This window comes from Zeus faber (genome assembly GCF_960531495.2).
Source record: "Zeus faber genome assembly, chromosome: 9".
In the NCBI taxonomy this organism is placed as follows: Eukaryota; Metazoa; Chordata; class Actinopteri; order Zeiformes; family Zeidae; genus Zeus; species Zeus faber.
The window spans coordinates 16858088-16881279 of record NC_137197.1 but is presented as its reverse complement, the minus strand read 5'-3'; the positions used below and the strand labels follow the sequence as shown (position 1 = coordinate 16881279).

At 45.0% G+C, this 23192-nt stretch overlaps 2 protein-coding genes across 3 annotated transcripts; one reads left to right on the top strand and one right to left on the bottom strand.

The window, feature by feature from the left end:
- Positions 1–42: 42 nt before the first annotated feature.
- Positions 43–15622, bottom strand: mre11a (MRE11 homolog A, double strand break repair nuclease). Of its 2 annotated transcripts, XM_080007530.1 has the most exons (20): positions 15545–15622; positions 15321–15390; positions 14820–14952; positions 14497–14657; positions 14287–14374; positions 13992–14133; positions 13648–13762; positions 9768–9953; positions 7635–7806; positions 7452–7532; positions 6455–6584; positions 6264–6364; positions 5994–6164; positions 5830–5889; positions 5520–5700; positions 1652–1738; positions 1048–1109; positions 879–940; positions 652–745; positions 43–524 (listed from the first exon to the last, which is right to left on the bottom strand). In XM_080007530.1, exons 2-20 carry the CDS (start codon positions 15338–15340, stop codon positions 483–485), a joined length of 2088 nt encoding a protein of 695 aa, XP_079863656.1. In that variant the 5' UTR covers positions 15341–15390; positions 15545–15622; the 3' UTR covers positions 43–482. The 2 variants fall into 2 exon arrangements, with proteins under 2 accessions (XP_079863656.1, XP_079863657.1); XM_080007531.1 differs by having other exon boundaries at positions 15321–15551.
- Positions 15623–16279: 657 nt separating this feature from the next.
- cep57 (centrosomal protein 57) lies at positions 16280–21965 on the top strand. The gene is made up of 11 exons (XM_080006636.1): positions 16280–16358; positions 16888–17071; positions 17762–17944; positions 18510–18631; positions 18740–18868; positions 19020–19097; positions 19311–19421; positions 19768–19848; positions 20300–20547; positions 20835–20979; positions 21108–21965. Exons 1-11 carry the CDS (start codon positions 16317–16319, stop codon positions 21306–21308), a joined length of 1524 nt encoding a protein of 507 aa, XP_079862762.1. The 5' UTR covers positions 16280–16316; the 3' UTR covers positions 21309–21965.
- The last annotated feature ends 1227 nt before the right edge of the window (positions 21966–23192 follow it).

Here is a 23192-nt window from a genome sequence, read left to right as displayed (position 1 = left end):
AGATTAGACTCAAAGGGGAAAACACGCAAGTCACGTTGGGAACAACAATCACAGCCGTTTTCTGGGAAACCGCTCTCACTCCTCCGCGTCTCCAAAATCCTTCACTCGCACACGCCGGCATTGTTTGGCCGTGCGGCAACTTTTCCCCGCCACGACGCCCCATTGTTCGAGAGGGTTACAATGTCACATGGAGATAAAGGGACAGCATTGTGCGGATTTAAAAAAAAAAAGTTTAATCCTTCCTGTCACAAAACATGAGGGCACTACACAGACCAATAACATAGCACGACGAATTGAGTGGCCAACCACAGGACAACACACCTAACATTCATGCCAAGCCATTTGGTACAGAATATATCACAATATACACTTGGAAGCCCCTTAAAAAATGACAGAGAACAGATGAATCAGGACGGCACAAGCGACAGATTCAATCAAACAGTGCGGGAACCGGTTGCGTGGCGTGGAGGTGGCGGTCGTGATCATCTCCGCGCGCGGCTGCTGGGGCCTTTGAACGGATCGTCCTGAGTCGGGAGAGAGAGAGAGAGAGAGAGAGAGAGGAGGGAGGGAAGGGAGAGCGATTAAACCCGCCAAGCCTCACAAAGACAGAGCAGGTCGACAGATGAACAAAATGTCAAAGTTGGCCGTCACCTCGTCGTCATCGCTGTCGTCGAACTCCACTCCCCGAGACGACTGGCTCTGGCTCTGGCTCTGGCTCTGACGGCTGCTCCAACTAGATGTTGTCCTAGATTAAGGCCGGGCGCGGAGGCCAGTCGTAGGGTGGAAATAGAAAAGGGGAAGTGAAATCCGCACGTACGCAGCCGTCGTTGTCATGCCACCCTCTGCAACAACAATCACCCCCCAACACACTAACACACCTGGGAGTGGGTCGGCTGGCCATCGTCACCGGTATATCTTCGTCAGAGTCATCAATAATGACCTGAAGGCAGACACGGGGGTATGTGTGAGAAATCGGCAGAACGACACTCGAGAGGGGTAAAAATAGACGCAAATGGTGGGTGTGCCGTGCATGGTGATTTGACTCACGTCTTCTGTGTAGGACTTTGCTGCTCCAGCCCGAAATGATCTCTGGGATGGAGCCTGAAGTGCTAAAAAGTCATGGGAACATATCGCAGGGTTATGGAGAGGAGGAGAGAGTTCGAAGGCGGGTGGTGGAGGTTGCTTGGATGGGTGCTTGAGGATAAAGGAGGTTAAAAAAATAATAATAATAAAAGACTCCTTCCACACAGTGGCCTCAATGTTCAACGGGTTCCATTGTGTGTATTCTCTAAATAACCTTGGTGTGGATTCTTTGTTTGTAATAATAACGCACTCCCTGGAATCAGTGTCTGTGCGAAAGCTACTGTGGAGAATTTCAGCGAGATAGCGGCTCAAGAATAAGTTCACACGCATGAACAAAGAAACCAAGCACACCTGACGGGAAGCGCGCTTAGTTAGCGTTGCCTGCCTTAGCGAAGAACCCAGTTAGAGTGTCAATGTGCTAAATATCCTGTTTATGCTTGTTTAAACTCTATAAACATATAGAGATAATAGATAAGCAACAATATGTGTTGATTCTAGTAACCCCACTCAAACTGGTTCACCCACAAAGTGAAGATCAGTGTTTCCATACAGAGCCCCACCAACCAACCTTCCATGATGTTCTTGCTCGAGGTTGCTACTGAGGATTTCTGCGCCCGGCCGCGACCTCCTGGCTTTGGTTCAGAGGCAGTCGCACCTGAATGGGCATATAAAACAAACGTAGCCATATTACATGTTTGTTTGTTTTTTTTACTCCAAACCTAACCCTCTGTGGCAATTTTTTGATCATGATGAGGAGTTTATTAGGATTATTCCTCTGTCCTTCACTTTAAATGATGGCCAAAAACCAAGCACCACTCCGATCCATTGCTTTTATTGAATTATACAGACTTGGACCATAGTCTGAGGTCATTGGCAGCGAATTATATAATCAATTTGTCTATATTATTAAAAATAATTACATTTTTTCCCTTTAATATCAGAATAGGTTTATTTCACCAGGTACATTTGCATGTACTAGGAATTTCTTTTGGTGAGGTTTGGTGCACTCCAGTACAGACCATAGCATTAAAAAAATAAATAAAAAGCTTAACAGTCCAAAAAAAGGAGATTCAAATAAGATAAAAAAATAAAAAAATAAATAATAATAAAAAATACAATTACAAGCAAACGTCAGATACAGAATATATACAGATAGCCAAAGATATAGAACAGTCAGATAAACAGCATGCAATGCCATGCTATACTATGCACAGGATGAATTACTGTTATGGTATATAGGTGGAAAACTATAAATTATAATATGAATTATTACTATGTGCTAGGGCTGCGATGATATGACTTTTTTCTTACCGTGGTGAAAATACAAGTATCACCGTGGTATTGCAGTTTAACACCGGGGTTACAGGATAAAAACAGAGAGAAGCTTACAAAAATGCACAGGTATAATGTTTCAATGAGGAATTATTAGTAAGAGGAATCATAAATAAAGGAGGCGATAGATAAAAATAAGCGACTGACGCTGTTCCCATTGCCAGTGAACGAGTATGCCTTTCTTTTTTCGACGTCACAAACATGCCGGAAAAGGGCCATGTCATGATTCCAGTGCTGAAATGATAAAAAAAAAAAAAAAAAAAAAAGCAGAAGCGCCGGTAGTTGCGCCGACGGCTGCAACTTCAATGCACATTGCATACGCCGGTAAAGGGGCATGTATAAGGGTGTCTACCCAGGTGTTGTGTTTCCATCACAGCCGATCACAGCCGGTGCCCATAGATACCTGTGGCTTTGCAGAGTCATTTTGTGCCGGGAATGAAACCCAGGTGTATCCTTTCCCACTAATGACAAATGCCAGATAGCGGGTGTTAGCGGTTGTTACTGGGTTTTTGGTGCAGTGGAAAAAGGGTATGTGAGAGAGAGAGAGAGAGAGAGAGCGAGAGAGAGAGAGCGCCAGGGGGAGGGCATTGTGTGTATGTGATGATTGTGGAGGCTTTAAAGGGGGCTGGCACCCTGCAGTGAGGTGTTAAAAATGTCTGAACACCGGAGACCGTTAGTCTGACAGTGTTGCAGCGTTGAAGGGGAGACGGCCTCCGGTCCATCTTCCTTGCAGGGGTTCTGCCCTTTGAATGGTCTGTTAACGTCTCTCCTGAATAGAGAGAGAAGGTGTGATGGGAGGGGGCGGTAATGAGGCTGGATGATTGAGGAGAGTCTGTGATGAAGCCTTTGGGGGGAGGAAGGGGGGGGTTGATGAAGGTGCAGGAGGGTTGGGGCTGACGGCTGGGGGGCCAGGGGCCTGATGGGGGTGCCGAGCTGCCCGGCATGGCGGAGGCGCATGGTGGGCCGCTCTGCGCCTGTGGCTGGTCGCTGCAGGTTGGGTGCCACCAGGAACGGGAGGCGGGCGTGCTAGGGCGCCGTCGGGTCTGGGACAGGGTCCGCATGGTCGCCTCCCGGCCCCGACGCTTCGCCTATCTCTCCCAGTGCCAAAACACGCTGTGCATCAGTGCATACACCAAACAATAGGCCTAGGGCTTGCGGGATGGGTGGGGTGCGAACTATGTGGGTTGGAGTGCAGTGGGTGCCATCTTGCCTTCTTCTCTATGACTCACTAAACACAAGCAATACATTATTCTACAGCAGTGGTATTTCCCAGCTCAGGAGCCACATTAACAAATATCTGCCCATATATCTGGGAACCTGCTGGCGTCGGCGGGGGCTAACATCCGGGTGCCCCGCGCTGATCCCACTCTGCTACGTGGATGGGCGCTCGCAGCCTGGTGGGGCGTCTGGTCGGCTGTGGTGGGGCGGGTCTTGCCCTTGCGCGGGGCCTGGGCGGGCATGGGGGTCGTCCAATTTTTATGTTTCTTGTGAGAAAGAGTGGCATTGCAGGTTGAGAAGTTGAACTCCTCTTGCAGACTAACTCTGTCCTAGACGCAATAGCATACAAATCCTCTGTGTTGTATGCCTAGCATGCTGACAGCACAGGTAAAAAATAATTATAATAATAAAAGAAGCAAGGGTTGGAATTTCCCAGCGCAGAGCTGGATACGGCACGATACACGTTGTGGACGGCAGTGTAGCAATGATGTAACGTGTTCTCGTCTGTGATCCGGACCACCTGTGGCACGGTGGTGCAGTGCATTGCACTGCTGCCTCACAGCAAGAAGGTCCTGGGTTCGATTCCCGCCTGGGGAGCTGTTGGCACCGTGCTCCGGCGGGTTATCTTCCAAAAACAGGAGCCTTTCTGTGTGGAGTTTGCATGTTCTCCCCGTGTTCACATGGGGTTTCCTCCACCTCACGTCAGTAAGGACCCCCACCAAAAACATGCACCCATCATCGTCTGACCAGCGATGGACACTTATCACCTGGTCCCCGGGCGCGTCCACGTACGCTGCCCACTGCTCCTGGCTGTGCCCCCGGAGGAAGGACAAGCCAGGATGGGTCAAAAGCAGAGGAGCCATTTCACCGGCCACCATCAAGCATGTGCATGTGTGTGTGTGTGCAAGCATGTGTTGTGGAGTGTCGTGTGACGATTAAAGACTGTTTCTTTCTTTCTTTTCTTCTAGTAAACTGCTCGTATTTTGGGAGTTTGTGTCTTAGATTCCCTTTGTTAAAGTCCCTGAGGACGATAACTACGGAGTCCGGGTGTTTCCTCGCCACATCCGGTATCTGATTGGCGAGCAGCTGCTGTGCGTCCTGCGAGTTGGCATGAGGTGGAATGTAAACACTGATCCAGAATGAAGGATGTGAACTCACAGGGGGGAATAAAAGGGTTTGATGATGAAAGATCCCAGATCGGGAGAACATGCACGCAAAATTACTTCCCCATCACTGAGCCGGTCATCATTCACGTAGAAACAGATCCCTCCACCTTTAGTTTTGCGGGTGAGCTCCAAGTCACGGCCGGCTCGAAAAAAATGCAGATGCAGCGCAGTCTGGAATAGTTCCACAAGGCCACGAGTCTGTGAACTACAAAACCGAAGATAAAAGTCTCCGTTCTTCCACCATCAGCAGCAGCTCGTCCGTCTTGTAACACAGTGAGCGCACGTTGGAGAGGAATATAGCCGGCAGTGCTGGGGGTAATCCCCTGCCCCGTTCCGGAGTGCTTCCCTCTCCAGCGTCACGGCGCCTGGCCACAGGACCACAGCGCCTTTCACCACAGCGCCTTTCACCACAATGTCCAATAATTCAATGGACGGAGAAAGAGAAGCTGGTAATTAAATCCCGAGGAGTAGATTCGCTGATGTTAACGATCTCTTCTTCCGTGAAGACAGTCCATGTGCGGTCGCAAAAAACAACACTGTTACAAAAAGACGCAAAAAATAGTGCGCACCAATTCACCGCCGATCATGGCGCCATCTTGTAATAATCAATCTATCTGATTTGATGTTTTGCTATGGTTCATGGTACTGGATTTTTGTATTAAGGATTATGAACAACAAGAGTAATCCCTCCATGCTGCACTGGTCGTCATGGTAACTCACCCTTGCCCCTTCCCCGGCTGCCCCTCCCCCGGCTGCCCCTTCCTCTGCCTCGTGCGGGTGCAGGGGCCGGAGTGACGCCCTCATCCAAGTCCATTGCCAGATCATCCAGCTCATGTGACAAATCCATGTCCTTCCGGTCCTCGCCACGCTCCAAACGGAGAGCTTTAGCTCTACGGATTGCCTAAGAAAGAGAAATAAAGGAAGAGAAAAAGACAATGAATAAGGTAAAGGAGGAAAGGGAAAGGGGGATGGTTGGAGAAGATATTGATAAATACAGAAATATATGTAAGTATGTCTGCACATTCATTACTTCTCTAATTTCCTCTTCCTCCTCAGTTGTGTTCTTTTTGGAATCTCTTAAACGCTGTATCTAAAACAAAAACAAAAGGTCACACGTGTCACTTTCACACAGCACGTCAACCACCCGTTTAACCCTTTCACCACTCCGCCTTCTCTAACCACCCTGTCCCCAACCTCAGTGTCTATCTCCTGCTCCGTGGAAAAACCCCTGCCCTGGAGGTGGCGCTGCATCTTCTCCAACTGGTACGTGATCAGCTCATCGATGGCGTCTTTCTCGTCCTTGTCCACGAACTCCTGAATGGCCTTCCCCATGCCCTGCTCGGTCAGCACAGCCAGCTGCACCTTCTGAAGACACGCAAGGGTTTAAAAGGTCAAAAAGGCAGCGAAAATGACGGCGAGGATAGCTGCGGATAACGGTATGTGTCAAGCTATTTACTACTTTACCTGTTCTGCTGCCTCAAAATACTGCTTGACCAGGTCTTCCACCCTCAGACCCTCCACCACAGGGTTCCTCACCAGCTGGCTATAGTCGATGTTGGCCTCCTCTAGACACACGGGGGATGAAGCAAGTGAAGTAGTCTGTAAAGCCGTAAAAGCTAAGTAGCACATACCACAGTTGTAGAGCGCGTCGAGACCTTTGAAGGCTTCCTTGTTCTCCCGGCGTCTGACAAAGTGGATCAGGTCTTTAGGGTTGGCGACCCGGTCCACAAACTTCTGACTGAAGCGCGAAGTGTTGAAGGCTTCAAATCCGCCACTGTAGTCCACCTGGAGACGGACGGCACGAGCTGCTGAAATCCAGTACGGCACGCTGGATGTTTTTCTTTAACTCGTCAGAATCTGCGTATTATTTATGTGTATTTATATGGAAGGACTGGGTTAACGGATTGATTTTTCAACGGGGAAGAACACCTTTGTCGTTTCTGGCACCTTATTTGACATAGACTTTTGTCCATTCGCACCCAATGCTGTGAGACAACTTAAGAGAGAGATAGAGAGAGAGAGAGAGAGAGAGAGAGAGCGAGAGAGAGAGAGAGATGATAGCACTCAAGATGACTGCGTTGAATGAGTTCTCGATCCAGACCCAGTCCGATCATGCGTGGCGCCCCAATAAAGGAACCAGCTACCCAGCTCGTCACGCTCTGCAGACAATCAAAACCTCCAAGAAACACCTGAAGACCCTGCCCTTACAGGAATACCTGATCCTATGCAGCTATGACTAACTACTCCTGTTTCTGTTGAGGACGACTAACTTTAAGTTGTTGTATTGACATTATGTGTAAATATTTCAGTCGAGGATGCAGACTACTTTTATGTTGTTGTATTGACATATAATATTGCATTAACATACAAATATGTTTACTGTAATATATAGTAATATATAGTTTCTGCCTCTTATGAAATTTCAATGCTCAAATTTTTCTGGATACTTTTTTCTTTATCTTTCTTTCTTTCTTTTTTTTTTTCCCCCCAATCGTCTGTCATCAATGTCAATCGCGATGGATGGAGTCGATTGCAGATTTGCGATTAAATCGTCAATCTGCCCATGCCTACCGGAAACAAAGATCCTGGTTCCTAAAATGGTTTCTGTGGTGGAAAACAGGCTTATCTTAATGAAGTTCTATGTTATCTTACTCTGATGCGTATGAGCGGTTTCTCTGGGGTAAGTGGACACCCCAGTCTCTCTCGTTCTGCTTCATCCAACATCTCCACCACCTACAAAAAGCCAGAGAGACAGTGGGATAACGAGATCCTGGAGATACATACAGAGATGAGTTAATTGAGTGATACACATGAGGTGTGCTTGTATTGTGTTACCTTGGCATAGCAGAAGTCCTCCACCTTCTTTAAGACCTGCGGTGTGTCGGGGGTGAACAGGTCCTGGTGTTCGGCCAGCACCACATCCTGTATGAAGAACTGCCGTACAGTCTTCAGGGGGATCTTCTGCAGGTTCATCTTACGACCCTTGACCCTCAGCAAGCCTATGTGCCTTGATCCACAAAGCACAGTGGGAGTTTCTGTAACCATTTGTATGGCTGAAACAACTAGAAATCCCTTTCCCACGGCATCCCTTGGAAACCTAAGCCCTTAGAAAAACCTTTGTGCTCAACAGCAGTGATAGTCCATCACTAACACAGCGGACATCAAGAATGTAAAGACCTACAGTTCCCTGCCTTACAGCCCATTAGTACCGACCTATCGAGTATACTACTTTGGTTTTCATTTAAATGTAAATCATAGAATTAGGGTCAAACCGCATACGTTTACCTTATTCCCTTTAAATTGTATGCAATAGACAGACCATTTGCTTCAATAGCAGCAGTATGTCTTTCTGCCCTTTAGTCTTAAAACTTCATGCATTAACCCCAACGACACCAATTTGCCACTGCCTAGGGCTGTGACGGTAGGTTAACCCATGGGGTGGGGTAGCACTTTTTTCGTTTCTTGTTTTTTGGTCAGTGTGTATCATAATAACTGGATGAAACAGATAGAAGCTCACAAAAATGCACAGGGATAACATTTCAATGAGGAATTATAAATAGGGGGAATATTTTTATATGTTTGAATTGACGCGGGCACAGCATCGCTTACAGCCCCAGAAGTAATGATAATCAGACACACAAAAGAAATCCCCCGTATGTTTAATGGACTGTCCCTCCCCCTCATGCACAAAGCTGAAGTGACGGGTGGGAGCGGACTCAGAGGAGCAACTGAAAAGTTTCTCCAGAAGTCCTTGAACATAGGATGGAAGACAGTCAATAATGATAACTAAACAATGATGATTGTGTTTATATTTCAAATCCTCCTGTTACTTATCGTCACAGCCCCAGTACAGCCCCCCGCCCCCCCCCACACACACACACACCCCCTACACTACGCTAACCCCTACTGTGCCAAAGCCCATTGTTAAGCTTACACAACATTACTCGGAGGTGTGAAAACACCCCGCTGCAAATCCTGCACATTGTAGTGTGTACGTAATAAAAGTGTGTATTTCTACAATGTTACATGTGCATGTATATGTATAATTGTTTATCAGTCTGCACACTATTTGCACACTCACGTTTTAATTATACCGTTGCATTATGGCACATTGTTCTGCTCTCATAAACCAGTAGGGTTTGTCATGCATACTCTATGCAGTTCCATTGTGCAAATCACTGTTTACTGCCATAATTGTAGTGTTTCATATCCTTTCCCCCTTTTATACGCTTGTTTTTATACATGATTTTATGCAGTTGCACTTTGTTAATATAGTGTAGTTGTTTTTTTATGCAACTTCCTTTTAAGGATTAATAAAGCATTATCTTTAATTAGGGAATTTTATTCCAATAGAGCGTGTTCACACATTTTGTGTGAGGCACATTTTGTGTCTCCACTTTTTCAGAAAAGCCCATAAGACGTCAAGCGACAAAGACAAGGCTGCTCAAGAGTGTAAAAAATCAGCTACCCTTCTGAACTTTGGTCTGTTGTTATTAATACAATTTGTGTGTTATGTCAGCCACTCTTTTCATATCAACACAAAAAGCCACCCAGTCAGCACTTTTTACATTGAAAAAGAAGCTAAGTATGAACACACCCTTACTCTGGACTTAATGCTGCTTCAATGAGCTCGGAGACCACTCACATACTCAACTCTATCGATATATTTTTAGAGAACTAATTGTCAGTTAATGGACAGGTAGATGGAGTGAGCACCGTTCATTACATCAATCTTCACAATCAGACACGGTTCTTTTGGATTATGGGCTGTAGCCAAGTTAAAAGACGACATCTCTTCTTTTATAAATATGAAAAAAATGTTGCACTGTATTAGACATTACATCAATTATTTTGCTCTTTATTATTATTTTGAGTGTAGAGGAAACACCATTTTTTTTTTATTTTGAATGCGATCACTGTGTGTGTGTGTGTGTGTGTGTGTATGTGTGTTTGTGTGTGTGTGTGTACTTCTTGGCGGCCTCTCCAGGGGACAGGGACGTAGCTACAGAACTACCAGGTTGTGTGACGTAGAAGAGCTGCTGTTCATTCCTGGTTGGCGCTATCAGACACTCATGTTCATGGCCCCACACCACCAGGTCAAGAAAGTCATCCAGAAATTGCTCCGGGATGTAATTGGTGGGGCCATGTTTACTCCTGGAACACAAAAAAACTGGACGTTGAAAAGTGCATAACAAAGATGGGTACCGAAAGAAAGACCAGTGCTATAACATTGAACAGAATGGATGCATCTCCAAAGCACTGTTTTTACTGATGTAGCCTCAAGGACTTGTTTTTGGAAATGCAATAGAGATTAGAAAACCCTGAAATGTCTGAAAAAAATGCACTGTGTTTTCTATATAACATATAAAATGATCTGACAATATTCTGAGTTTCCCATTTTCAAATAGGAGACCAATTTTTTTTTTTTTTTAACAGTCCCAAGTTTTTTCCGTTTAAGGGGGCAAATGCAGACATATGCAAAACTCGCTTTTTCAGTGCTTCTGAATACATGCTGGTGTCTGACGAGTCTCCTAAAACGCAAACTGTGAAATCAGACAACCCAGTCAGTTTATTGTGAGCTCTCTGTTTCACAAATGAAATATCGTAAAACGAGCCCTTCAGCTTTGCCGCCCTGCTATATCTCACCAAGGGAGTCATTCGAACTAGAACCGCCCTCCACCTGAGTAACTCCACCCATGCCTGGAGCACCACCGGACCCGCTGGCATCAAAGCTAAGCTCCGTGACAAAACTGTAGACAAGGGAAATGTAAGTATTTTAAAATGTATTCTGCTGTGTGTTTCATTCTGTGTGTGTGTGTGTCCACGTTAGGTTAACTCTACTGTAGGCTGCAGCGTGCGATCTGCTCCACGTTTCTCCAAACAAAACCGTAGATGCATTTATTTAATTTTATTTTCCAACGTTCTCGTATTTGAATGAAACAAAAAAGCCCCGATCACCGCTATATCCCGCCGTGCTCCAACCTCCGCGCTACTCCGGATACCCAGTGAAAGTCGGATCAAATCTTTGAATGAGGCCTTGTGGATCTAATTTGAGCGAAGATTCAGCAACTAGATTGCTTATTTCCTGCCTCAGATTTGTTCAGAAACAGATAAAACAAGTTTAGGAAGAAATACAATGGAATCCGGTAAAAAAGCTCACAGAACTGAGGAGGGTTGCCTCACCAACTGAAACAGACTGTTTTCAGCAGCATGGATTGGACACAGAACAGCTCGAATGCGTAATCTGAATGGTGATTTCAGAAAACAAATTTAAAATCATGTTTTGGGGACCTCAGAGACTGTATACGGTCTCTGAGGTCTCCAAAACATGATTTCAATTTTTTTTTCAAATTTTTTATTGAAGCGGACCTATTATGCTCCTTTTCACCAATTTGGTGAAAAGGAGCATAATAAGTCCGCTTCAATAAAAAAAAAAAATGTATCTACTGTTGAAGATGTCCTTATAATTATTGAAAAAAAACATCAAAAATTGAATACGATTATAATAAAGGTTAACATAGTTAACTTGTTTTTTATTAACTTGTCAGAATATGTGTATTATTTAAGCATACTGAATCTCTTCTACAATCACATTTATGTGGTTGAGGGCCTTGTCAACATGCTTTTGGTAAATGGATTTCATGTTTACCTTGCCTTGTTATGCCAACATATAAATGTGGTGGTGTATTTCTATCTGGTTATCAGTGTCCTTGGTGCTAGTACAGATTTGGTAGGATTAGGTCAACCAATTTAATGGGGGGGGGGGGGGGGGGGACACCTTTGTTGACTTCTGGCACCTCACCCTCAACAGTAGGGTTTATATGACCAAGTTTTTTATTCATTCACAGCTAATGTTGTGAGACAACTTAAAATGTCATTTTAAGAGAGCGAGAGCGAGAGAGAGAGAGAGAGAGAGAGAGAGAGAAAGAGAGAGAGAGAGAGAGAGCGAGCATGTCTGAGAGGATGTATAACACACAATATTTGAATGGGGAGTAGGCTGAACCATTTTTTTATTACTACAGTACATACATGTCAGCAGTATATAATATGTATATTTATTTGTATTAAAAACTTAGAGATTGCCAATGAAGGACAGGGTTTAAAGTATTTGACTAACAAACAGCTGATTGAAACTTTGACTGTCAGCAATTATGTTGTCAGACCAATAAAGAGCAAAACGGGATGCTGGTTTGCACTTGGTCCTAATTGACTCTAATGCTAGAGCATTAGGGTCAATTATTGTGAAATAGCCATCATGCTTTTATGTGCACAGAGTTAAAAATAGAGGCCGCTACCAGAAATAGCCGAAACACGTTCTGTTTTCACTATCTAACCTATACAACTGAAAAGCAGCTGAAAAAGCAAGTTTCTAATACTACACTGATAAAATATACTTTAATTGAAGGTTATGGTGAAGGTTACATTACCACTTTGCACCCAATAAACTTTATTATGATTGTTTATTGGGTGTATTTAGCCAATTTTTAGTTTCTGTTTTAGGATTATTTTCTTATTTTAATTTTATGTACATACACTGCGACCTCTTGCCCTTATTTGTAACCCGACTCTTACTTTTTTATATTTGACTCTTATTTTTTTTGTATACTTCCTCCTTATCTTTGCCTTGTTATTTTTTCTTTTTATTCCCACGACGTAGTTGTTGCCTGTCATTCCCTAAGAATTTCATTGTACCGAATTACTTTGTGTTGTACTGTACTATTGACTAATAAAATACTTTCAACTTTGAACATTAATCATACATACAGGTCCATTCAATTGATTTAATAGTAATACAAGATCAACATTTCTCCAATGGCAGCATAAGTCTTTGTTGCTTGCTTCTAAAACTTAAAGCTAAATATTGGATCATGGTAGTCTTTATAATTTAGTTTAAAAAAGTTTTTACATGCAGGGTTTTTTATTTTGTTATTACCAGGGCTGTGATATCTTGTCAGGATTTATTCCTGTCTGCAACTGACAGAACTGCCACAAGTTGGCTTTTAAATCACTTTTATACAGAGACACATTCCAACACTTGGATATAGTGATTACTAATCATTGGTATTTAAGTGATCAATGTGTGTCAACCCTTTCAAAAATAAATTGGCACAATTATGGCACTATTAATGGTTTAATCATCATACACATCAAACACTAGAATCAACATTTCCCAACATTTTTTGTTAGTTGTCATCAATGAAAGTGGCTCACATTTCCCAGTTATGAAATATGAGCAGAACAAATGTGTGAACCGTTAGAAAATGTGATTTATTTTGTCCCTCTTGTGAGAACGAAAATCTACACCCAATTACATATTTGTATGTCATTTCAAATAAATAATATGATCATAAAAATACATTTGACATAAGTGATCCCATTTTATTTCAGAAATTGCATCATGCTAAGTGCTATTGTAAAGAAATTTCAGTTATATATTGTAGTGTGAATGTATTATATTTAAATTACAGATATGGACTTATTCTCTGAGATATGGATGCTTCTATTCCCTTTAATTTACCCATGTCCCAAAAGTCTCCTTACTTCTATCTCACGTTCTCTGCCATTTGCCATAATCTGAATAAATCTGTTTGAATAAATCTTGGCAATTGGCACATTGGCAACATGAAAAAAATATAAATTTAAAGGTGCGCGTGTCTGTGCAAATTGTAGACAAGCTTCTCAAATTTCAATGAATGGTATATATCAGCTCTCACACTTATTTGCAATCAAATCCAACCTTGATTATGTGGACACACACACACACACACACACACACACACACACACACACACACACACACACACACACACACACACACACACACACACACACACACACACACACACACCTGTTCTGATGGATGGTGAAGAGGTTAAACCACTTGTCTTGGTCTTCTTTTGGACGCAGCATGGTCACCTGGTTGTTGACGAACATCCTGTACAAACGCTCATCGGGGATAGAGCCTATACACGTATAAATAAGGTGAAAGATTTACGATTTAAAGACATTTACAGGCACAAAAGGTTCCACTTACTGTGCATTACATCAATCAATCAGATGTGACAGGATTATCTTCAAATAACAAGATTCTTACTTCATCCCCAGAGGGAAATTAAGGTTAAGAAAAAAATAGTTAGCATTTATGATGTCTTTCATTCATTTAGCCAACATCCCATCCAAACACAGACTCACCAAGGCCATAAAGGGCCAATTTGGTCTCGCCTTTTTGCAGAAGGACAGGGCTAATCTCTATTCTCTCCACCGACTGCGAGCGACCAAAGTGATTAACCAGCCCACATGAGCTCAGCAGATCCAGTGCGCACAGACCTTCAGACTAGGACGGAAATAAGGTGTTATCCACGAACAAACGAAACACAAAAGCACAAATAAACCAAAAACATTACTGTGCTCACTTACACACGATGATAAGATTGGGTGAGACACTGAATGCAACACAGTATCGTCGATAACACAGGAAACGACTCACCCCAGTTGGATCGTCATGGTTACCATGAACACTGAATACAGGAATGGAGATGTTGAAGTTTTCATCCTGATAGTTCACCCAGGGGAACCTGAACGCACACGGACAAGACGCGTCGAAAAACATTCAACATTCAATACGTTCACCCCTATTTTCAGCGCCATTATTGCGACAGGGTCGTATGTATACAGGCCGGGGCGACTTAAGACTGACTTGCTGGTGCTGAAATTGACGGCCTGGTCGCTGAGGATGTTGAAAAGTATGGGTGAGTCGCCCATGCAGTACTGCCTGAGCATCGTGATGCAGGCGTGGAGGCAGTGGCGTGTCGGTTTGTTGTCGTGGAAAAGATCCCCGCCGAGCAGGATGAAATCTACCTGCACAGAGAAATACGGGATAATTTGAGGTTGAGGCAAACATCCATTGCACTGCCAATCAGGTGTGTGCGTGTCCGTACATATTTAATGAGGTATCCATTCATGTCTTTTTTTATGTCATTTTATATATATATATATATATATATGCGCATGTGTGTGTACCTGGTTGGTCTTGGCACACTTCAAGATCTCATCCAGGGTCCGATAAGAGTCCGCCCCACGGATAGCATCCTTCTCCAGGTAACCAAGATGGATATCCGTGGCAATCAGGATCTTGAAGGTGTCCTCGTCATCCCTAGGGACAGCATCGTTGGGAGAGTCAAACAGCCCGATAAGACAAATATGGTGTGACTGACGCGGCGACCATTCATATGATTTTTATGGCTATAATGCTGCCCGGAAAAATAACAAAACAAAACAAAATCAAGGTTCAGGATACTTTAATTGTCTGATACATCATACATGTACAGTGCAGTGCAGTGAAATTATAAAAGGGCAAAAAACTAAGGTGTGTGTATGTTATGTATTATGTATGGCTGTTATGTGTGTGTGTGTGTGTGTGTGTGTGTGCGCGCGCATCAATCACAAGATCACTAATCATCTCGAATTATCAATAACTCTACTCATCAAAGGCGACGAAATATATGATTTGATCAGCCTTACAACTGGCTTCCTCCAGACATAATGAAGTAGTAAGGACCGCTCGACAGTGACAGGCTGGAAGAGACGTCCCCTGCCAAACAAAGTAGCAGTTAGCTTGCTAACATGTTAAAAGTCCAGCACAACAAGATATACGAGCGCAACAGTTATTGAAATCATATTATATTAAGGAAAAAAAAAAACCAAAACTGTGAGTCGCCAACAACGTGAAGAGAGATACTCCCCACCTATTTCAGCCCCCAAAACAAGAACCACACTTCCAAGCTAGTGCCCCGGCGTGCTTCGCAAACGGACGCCACGCCCCCGCCCCCCCGCGCTCGTGCCGCGGTGCATTGTGGTCGCTGTAGTTTCATCACGGACGCGCTCCGCTGCAACCGCTTCACGGCCGTGACTGAATGGGGAACTACATTTCCGGTAAACGAGCGCGGCAGCGTTCGGGTACAGAGTCCGGACGCTGCACGAATACGCGGTCCTCCCCAAAACCACGCAAGACAGCGCGTTATCGGCAGCGCAGAGACGCTGCTCCCCGTCCCTGTCGCCGCCAAATAAGGACGCACACGTCCATGAGACTCCCCCGCGAGTTTTCTTTGTGGACGACGCACGTCGCGACCAGCTCCGCCGCGGTCGAGTGACGGACTACGTTTCCGGCGAACGAGCGTACGCGTTCGGTTTACCGACACGGCGCGCGCCGACGGGGCGGCCGCGGCCGCGCCGGCGCCAAACCCACGTCTACGCGATGAAAAACCCGCCGCGCTTGCGGAACGGACCAGCCCGGCTTGACAAATTACGCGCACCCAATCGGGAAAGCCTGCTTGTGGTTGCGCGGCGCTCGCGGATGCGGCTGCCGCGGGGTACGTTTCGCCGCTGTTTCTGGTTGTGCCTTTGCACGGTTACGTTTGGTGTTGAAATAGGAGTGTAAATGCACGTGTTGCAAAACGCAACGAACGCGCCCTTTGAGTTCACCAGCACTACCCGGGCTTCGGGATCGGCCGCTTTTCAATGGAGACACTGTCAAAAACACCCGCCGTTCAAGAAAGGAAGGTAGTGTGTGCTGGTGCTGACCACAAAGTCATTGTTGTTGATGCGGTTATGAGTTGAGTGGGTTTGTATACGTTAAAACACTCATCTATTTGCAATACTGCATATATTATATTGTTCCATATCTATATTTATGTTGTCCCACCCTGCTACACAGTGTGTGTGTGTGTGTGTGTGTGTGTGTGTGTGTGTGTGTGTGTGTGTGTGTGTGTGTGTGTGTGTGTGTGTGTGTGTGTGTGCGTGCGTGCGTGCGTGCGTGAACTTGCACAATTTCCTTCCTTCCTTTCTCGGTTTTGATCGTTGATGCAGTGGTTGGTTGTAAATCTTTAGGGGTTATCGTATACTGTCAATTTCTTCCACAATTTTTCTTGTTACTGCTATTATTATTATTATTATTATTATTATTATTATTATTATTATTTTTGTTGTTGTTGTTCCCAGAGACAAACAGGGGGTGGGTGACCTTGGATGGAGACGGTATTTAGAAGCTCTACACGCGTGACCGTTGTTCTATCGATGTGTTTCTCCGCAGACATGGCCCCCAGCGCCCACCGCCGCGGGCGTGTCTGACAGCCTGTCAGTGTCCTCTTATCGAGACTACCCTGCTCGCCATCCCTTCGTCAACACACTCAGACACGGCAAACCCCAAACACGCGCGCACCACGCGCTGCCGCTGACATTGCCCAGCAAGGGTTTGCCAGAGACCAGCAGTGGGGGTAAGCCGGGGTCCGTGTCCGCGTGCTTTGTTTGACCAACCACCGTTTCCGTCGTGGTCTTGGCGCCACGTCTTAGCTCCATAGCAACGGCGCGCTGTAACGTGACTCTGCGAGGCCTGATCGCCTACTCGCTCTGTCCCGCTTTCTAACCTTCTGCCGTTGCGTTTGTCTCATCCATTTATAGTTTAGGGCCCTGTTCTGTGAACATCCCTGAGTCGAGCTCTGCCCAAAGTGCCTTTTAAATGTACTTCATGGATTTACCATTCGTTTCCATGTGAAGTTTTCCCCCCGGAAGTTATACAGGGGTGCAACGCTGGGGGGTAGCTCAGCGCTCTGCTAGTCCCAATAGTTTCACTGACCCAGCGAATTATTTTTACTACTATTTTTTCTGTTTTCTTCCGTTGTTCAAGATCAATGCTTGATAATAAAATGTCAGTTGAGTGTGTACTGATATAATGTCATTATTTAAGTAGAAGATATTAGGTTGAGTAAAAAATCTTTTATTTACCTGCTCCCAGTGGACAATGATATCCGTCAAGGTTAGAACACCCTAACGATAGCGATAGCGTGTGCCCAATTCACTGATCTTTCCCTTGTCTTATTGTACTGTTTATTATTATTGTGTGTCTTTCTGCAATATGTCTGTGATTGCGTTTTAATCTCCTTGCGCGCGCGTGTGGCGCCCCGCAGAGATTTTATCCGCCCTGAGGAATCTCCAGGAGAAGATCCGGAGGTTGGAGTTGGAGAAGGGTTGCGCCGAGCTCAGCCTGCGCACAATTGGGAAAGAAACGTCCCATGCGCGACTCCCGGATGAGCACAAGCAGAGAGAGACGGCGAGAGGTGCCGACGACCAGCCCAAGTACGGCAACCAAGGTGTGTATGACCGCAGCGGGTACATCCCCGAGAACGTCGAAAGCGTTAGTCCTCCGCTTTGTCATGGAAATTAGAGCACGCTGAAACCATAAACTGCAAGAAACAATTCAAACCCGTCAGGAAGGGAGCGTATTCATTTATATATTATTATTTTATATTATTTTTATAATTTTTCATCACAGATTTTCCACCTTTCTGTGCCGCCGTGCAGTGTCTCCGTATCGGATCTATTCGGCTTGCGTAGAGTTTCCATCTCCTTGAAACTCCCTGGTACTTTCCCTCGATCCTCTGGATGAAATTACATACCATCAACTTACTACTAGCGCCATCAAACCCCCGCGTATACTCAGAGTGATACAGGAAATTACGTTAAAACACATTAAATATTTACCGGGGGAGAGCTCCCACAACCCTGTCACATAGTTGTCTTGTCCGGATATCAAATTCTGGTTGCAAGCCATACATTTTCTTTTCTTTTGGCGCCATTGAGCAAATAAAGTGTATAAAATGCATAAATGTAAAAAAAAAGTAAATGACTGTACGTATTCTCATTGGGTCGTCGCAGCGTTAATCACCCAGTTGGCCGCAGCGGAGACTCGCTGCCAGCAGCTCGAGAAGAAGCTGGACCTCACGAGGAGGATGGTGCGTCACGCCAAGGCCGACAGGACGAGCCTCCTCAAGCAGCAGGTTCGCTCGGCAGTTTGTGCAGAATCTCCCCCGGCTGACGCGTCACGAAGGGCTGTGAAAAAACACAACGGTAAAAATGACCTAAACTCGCTCCGTCGACGCTTCCAGGTCTCCGTGGCGACGGCCCAGTCGTCCGATCCGGCGCCGGATTCCGTGTCGGAGCACGTCCAGTCAGAGAAGCTGGAGAGGCTGGAGCGGGAGTACTCCCGGCTGACGCTCACGCAGAGCAATGCCGAGGTACATGGAAACACGCAAATTCTTTGTTATTTCGCCGGGAAAAAATGAACGACGAAGAGCCGGTAATGCCACTACGGCAGATTCGGAAGTCGAGCGGCATCGATAATGTGCAAGCGTGACCGGCGCGTTTATTCATCCGTCTTTCCGTCAGAGGAAGATTCGGGAGCTGGAGGAGAAGCTGCAGGAGGAGGAGCACCAGAGGAAACTGGTCCAAGACAAAGCCAACCTGGTGTGTGAACACTGTGTGTGTGTGTGTGTGTGTGTGTGTGTGTGTGTGTGTGTGTGTGTGTGTGTGTGTGTGTGTGTGTGTGTGTGTGTGTGTGTGTGTGTGTGTGTGTGTGTGTGTTACTTTAACACGACAAAGGGGAAAATTCCGCTCGGCTAATGTAAATGTTAATGCGTGCAAACGAACCACAAACGAAGTATCCTCTGCCTTGCACAGTTAATGAGGGGCCTGGAGACCAACAGGATACTTCTTCGGTCGGTGTCGCCGCGTCCCTCCGGGAGACGATCCAAGGGGAAGAGGGCGACCTCAAGGAGAAACTGGAATGATGTAAAGAAATCTCGTTGGGTGGTTTTTGTTCTTCCTGCGGTGTTAAGTCGTCTCTATCTTACGTGGTCTAAAAACCAACCTTCCTTCAAATGAAGCCAGGAGGAATGGAAGTTTCTACTTCAAACTTCAAACGTTTCATTGAGAATATTGAAAATGTAATTATAATTAATATCTTCATAGAACAAGTCTAAAAATCGACTTTGTTCCAAATGATAAAACAATCTATTTACGTTTTTGCACTTAAGGACATTAAGTTCAAAAATATAAATAGGTTTTTGTATTGTGTTGTGTTGGTTTCATGGCCGTTTTGCTGCTGACATAATGTTATGGGATTGTCCGTTTTCAGAATCCTTCACCGCAACAGCCTTCCTCCTCACAGCCGCACTACAGACTAAGCCTGGGAGACGTGCCCTTTGTAGCTGGAACGGTATATTCACAAATACTCCTGTGGTCTTGTAGAGAACATAGCATGTGTAACACCTGATCTCCACCCGGCTGCACTGTGTTCCATAGCAATGAGGGCTTTTCCACCAGAGGAACCGGGATCTTAGTTCCCAGTAATTCCACAAGAGGGACTTAGTTCTGGTTCCACTTGCACAGGCCCTGGTCCCTGAAAATGCCCCCCCCCTTGTTTGTGCTCATGCCATTTTAAAAGCCTTTGAACCGAGGAGCATTTTTTAAAGGAGCATTTTCCACTCTTATAGAAACGCCGCAGGTCGCACATCCTCGCGTCTCTGGTAGAGACGGTTGCTTTCATTAGAACTGAGGTGACGCAGACAGCTCTGGTGGAGCTTAGGAAAAACTGTCCCCCTGTGTGAGCGCACTTTCTCGCCCGCGAGAAATTACATTTACAATTCCAATGACATCAATTATTACAGTCGGTGGGCGGCAGCCACTCGGTCCGAGCCAACGTGCAGGCGGTGCTGTCGCTCCTGAAGCAGCACCAGCCTCAGCTCTGCAACAGCCGAGTCCTTTCTCAGCGCCCTCGGACCTCCCCCCAGGCGCCCGCCCGCCGGCGCTCGGGCTGCAGCTCCCCTTCCTCCTCGTCCTCCTCTGCCTCCACCGGCGGGGAGGAGCTGTCAGAGCTGGTATACACACTGCAGGAGGAACTCCGTCTCATGAGCCTGTGAGTGTGTTTGGTGTTTGCTGTGTGTGTGTGTGTGTGTGTGTGTGTGTGTGTGTGTGTGTGTGTGTGTGTGTGTGTGTGTGTGTGTGTGTGTGTGTGTGTGTGTGTGTGTGTGTGTGTGTGTGTGTGTGTGTGTGTGTGAGAAGCTGCATTTGATAGAGTTGAAGTGACCTCAGTAAAAATCATCTGTGTTTATTTGTAAAAGGCAATTTATAAAATGATTACCGTGTGTGTGTGTGTGGGTGGGTGTGTGTGTGTGTGTGTGTGTGGGCGTCCGTCCATCTCAGGGAACAGGATGAGTTGATGAGGCGGATTGAGGCAGGTGGGTCTCAAAACGAGAGGAAAGAAATTCACAGAGACCAAGAGAGGCTGCTGCTGAAAATGGAGAGGAAAGGAGATCAGATCAGCAAGCTCCACAAGCACAAAACACAGGTATACCGGCATCCATACACAAGCAGTGAATCGAAGAGCCGGTCTCTGTTGTTTTTCTTTCTGGTCGCTCTTTCGTTTATTCTTTTATTTTATTTTATTTTTTCACCCTTTTGTCCCTGCCTCTCCAGATGAAGAAGTTACAGAAGGCCAATAATGGCGGCGACCCCAGGCGCAGAGGGAGGGGGAGAAGCGAGCTCAGTGTGAAGACCACCGCGGCCACTCGGGGGCGCTGCGCCGGGGCGGTCAAGCCGGTGCCGGGGGAGAGAAGCAAGAACAACCTCCGGCTGCTGAAGGACATGAAGGCCCTGCAGACCTCACTGAGGACCTGAACCTCAACAAGATGCGTAATAAGCAGAACCCTCGGTGCTATGCTGCCTTTTCTCTAACCAGTGTCCACGAAACAGGGTCAACTGTTATGGCCACCGCAGTGATTGGTGATCAATTTACACATGATCAATACCGATAGGACCAAAGTGTTTTCCAATGCTATTGGCTGTTTACAAGTGTGATACAAACAAGAACAAAGGGGTTTGTTTGTTAATTATATTTTTGGACCACATCAGGTAATTGGTCTGTTAGCTGTTTTCTGTCAAGTGAAGTATTTATTAAAAAAAATGGTTTAAATGATCAATAACAAATAATGTCAGAAAAAAACAAACTGATTAACTGTTTACCGATGCACTAAATGAATTACATTCTTTATTGTAATGCTTGACACCACCAGTGAATGCCCTTGGACTTTTAATTTCTTCCTTTTTTTACCACCAGAGGGCGAGAGATATTTAATTCAGAGATTTTATGGAGAAATACTTTTCTTTATATACAATTGCCTTTGCCCCAATGAAGGAAGATGATCACACCTATTTGTCAGTAGTATTTTTGTAGTATGGATATCTCTCTTCTGTCTTTGTTGGCATAATACTGTGTTGAGTGATGTGTATTGATTTCACTAAATGTGTGTATTTGCAGTGATACGTGTGTGTGTGGGGGGGGTTAACATCCTATGTCTATTCTCTTTTGTCTTTGAGACTAAAAGTCTACATATGATTGTCAAAAGAAATTGTACGAAAAATACAATCAAATTCACCCCGTTAGTGTTGTGTTTATGTACAACCGTCCTACTCTGCTCTACCTCCTGCACCATAACGACCTGGAACAAGTACTCCCTCAAACCGCACCACATGTACGATGCCACAATTTGACTTATCAAACAAAAAAGCGTTTACGTCAGACCCATCCTCCATTATGTGTTATGGCAGGGTAATCCTGACATTAATCCTCGGGTGAGTTCCTTACAGGTTTCACAGCGTAGTCATTGTACCTTGTCTGCACCAGTAAAGACAATGAAGAGTTATTTATTATGTTTTTCTCTATCCCGCTGCTCTGGCATACCCCATCAAACATCCAGCAGGGAATTCATGTTTGTCAGTAATAACATTTCTTCAATAATAATACAGCCAAGGCAGACATGAAATACCACTTTTTGTCCCTACCATCTACAAATAGTCTCCAAGGAAGATAAATACACCATTTTATTCTATCAGATACAAGAGGCCAAATTTAAGAATTTGGTCATGTGATTGGTTGTGGTTTATTTGTGTGAATAATACATTGGATGAGGTTGAGTACTGGTTGAATACTAGTATACATTTGTTTAGGTTTTCTCTGAAAGTCACTCACACTACAGGTACTCCTCACTTATAGACCTACCTGTCTAAGGACCGTTCAGACTTACAAGCAGCTCTCTGAACAGTCTGTATTGTGCGCTGTGTACAATAGTGCGGCGTCTCAAGCATCTCATTCTGCATCATCCTTCATATAATATATACACTATAAAGTACATGTATACTATATACATCTCATCTAATCACCGTTCTCAGTCTCACTTGCAATCGCCACGCCTCCTTACCGTGAAACAACACGGGTCCTCGCTTATCGACCAATTCGCTTAACGACGTGGTCCCGGAAACGGAACTCGGTCGTTAACTGAGGAGTACCTGTATTCTAAAATAAACTATGGACGTAGCTACCGACGTTAGTCCACAATGTTTGTTGTTTGTACGTTTAGTTAATTGTCATGTATTTCACATAACGCAAATAACTGTAAAATGTACCTAACACGAATAAGCTGGACTATTATAAAATTGATTATTATTATCATCATGATTATTATTATTATTATTATTATTATTATTGTTGTCATCATTATTTTA